Genomic DNA, 769 nt, shown 5'->3' on the forward strand with positions numbered 1-769 from the left:
ACTGAGCCATGTGGGCCCATGATGAGCAGGGCCCAACCTCCTCATATTTCTAGGTTCTGTCCTGAGAAGATAGATGGTCTCCCTACGGGGTTCTTGCCAACACTTGTCTCCCTCTTTGCAGATCACCACTTTCTCAAGGCTGCTGACTGGAAGTGACTGTGATGTCCTAGCATCTGAGCTGAGAGGACTGGCCTCAAAGCCTGTGGTGCTGTCACTACAGCAGTATGACACTGAATACTCGTTCCTTAAGGATGTCCGGTAAGGTGCCCTGCTAGCTCCGGCAAGGCTCGCCCTTGCCGGGTACATGGGCAGAGCTGTAACTAGCATGGCTTAATGAGTGGTGTCAGGCTGCAGCACTCTTGGCTGTGTCTAAGCCTCCCGCTCTGCCCATTCCTCTGACAAAGGCTCCCCAGCATGGTCCTTGGTCTCCTCAGGCAGCCTTGCTGGCCATTTAGAACTCTATTGACTCATCTGCCTACCTGAGCATCTCTCTGCATGTGTTTTCTGTGTGGCCCTGGCCCTGCCCACTGCTTCAAGGAATTCCTTACCCATTTTCAGGAAGGGGGAACTCACCCACTAATCTCTTCCCTTTGTCCTCCAGCTCCTGCTTAATGAACCCAGGCGAGTGTAAAATCCTAGTCATCCAGACAGACTCTGAAGATGGCATCCGTAGCGCACAGCTCGTAGCCTCTGCCAAGTATGTTTTCAAGGCTTGTCCAGAAACAACACAGGGAACCAACAGTCACAGCTTTAGAAAAAATATCTTCCC

The 769-nt window shown here is 52.3% G+C and overlaps 1 protein-coding gene across 1 annotated transcript in view; it reads left to right on the forward strand.

Annotated features, from left to right (window-relative positions):
* Rnf213 (ring finger protein 213) overlaps nt 1-769 on the forward strand; it is a 110078-nt gene that overhangs the window by 60759 nt on the left and 48550 nt on the right. The window contains 2 exon segments of the mRNA XM_031354095.1: nt 74-258; nt 602-761. Of these exon segments, the coding sequence (XP_031209955.1) occupies nt 74-258; nt 602-761 (345 nt within the window).

Source organism: Mastomys coucha, unplaced genomic scaffold (assembly GCF_008632895.1).
Source record: "Mastomys coucha isolate ucsf_1 unplaced genomic scaffold, UCSF_Mcou_1 pScaffold5, whole genome shotgun sequence".
NCBI classification, from domain to species: domain Eukaryota; kingdom Metazoa; phylum Chordata; class Mammalia; order Rodentia; family Muridae; genus Mastomys; species Mastomys coucha.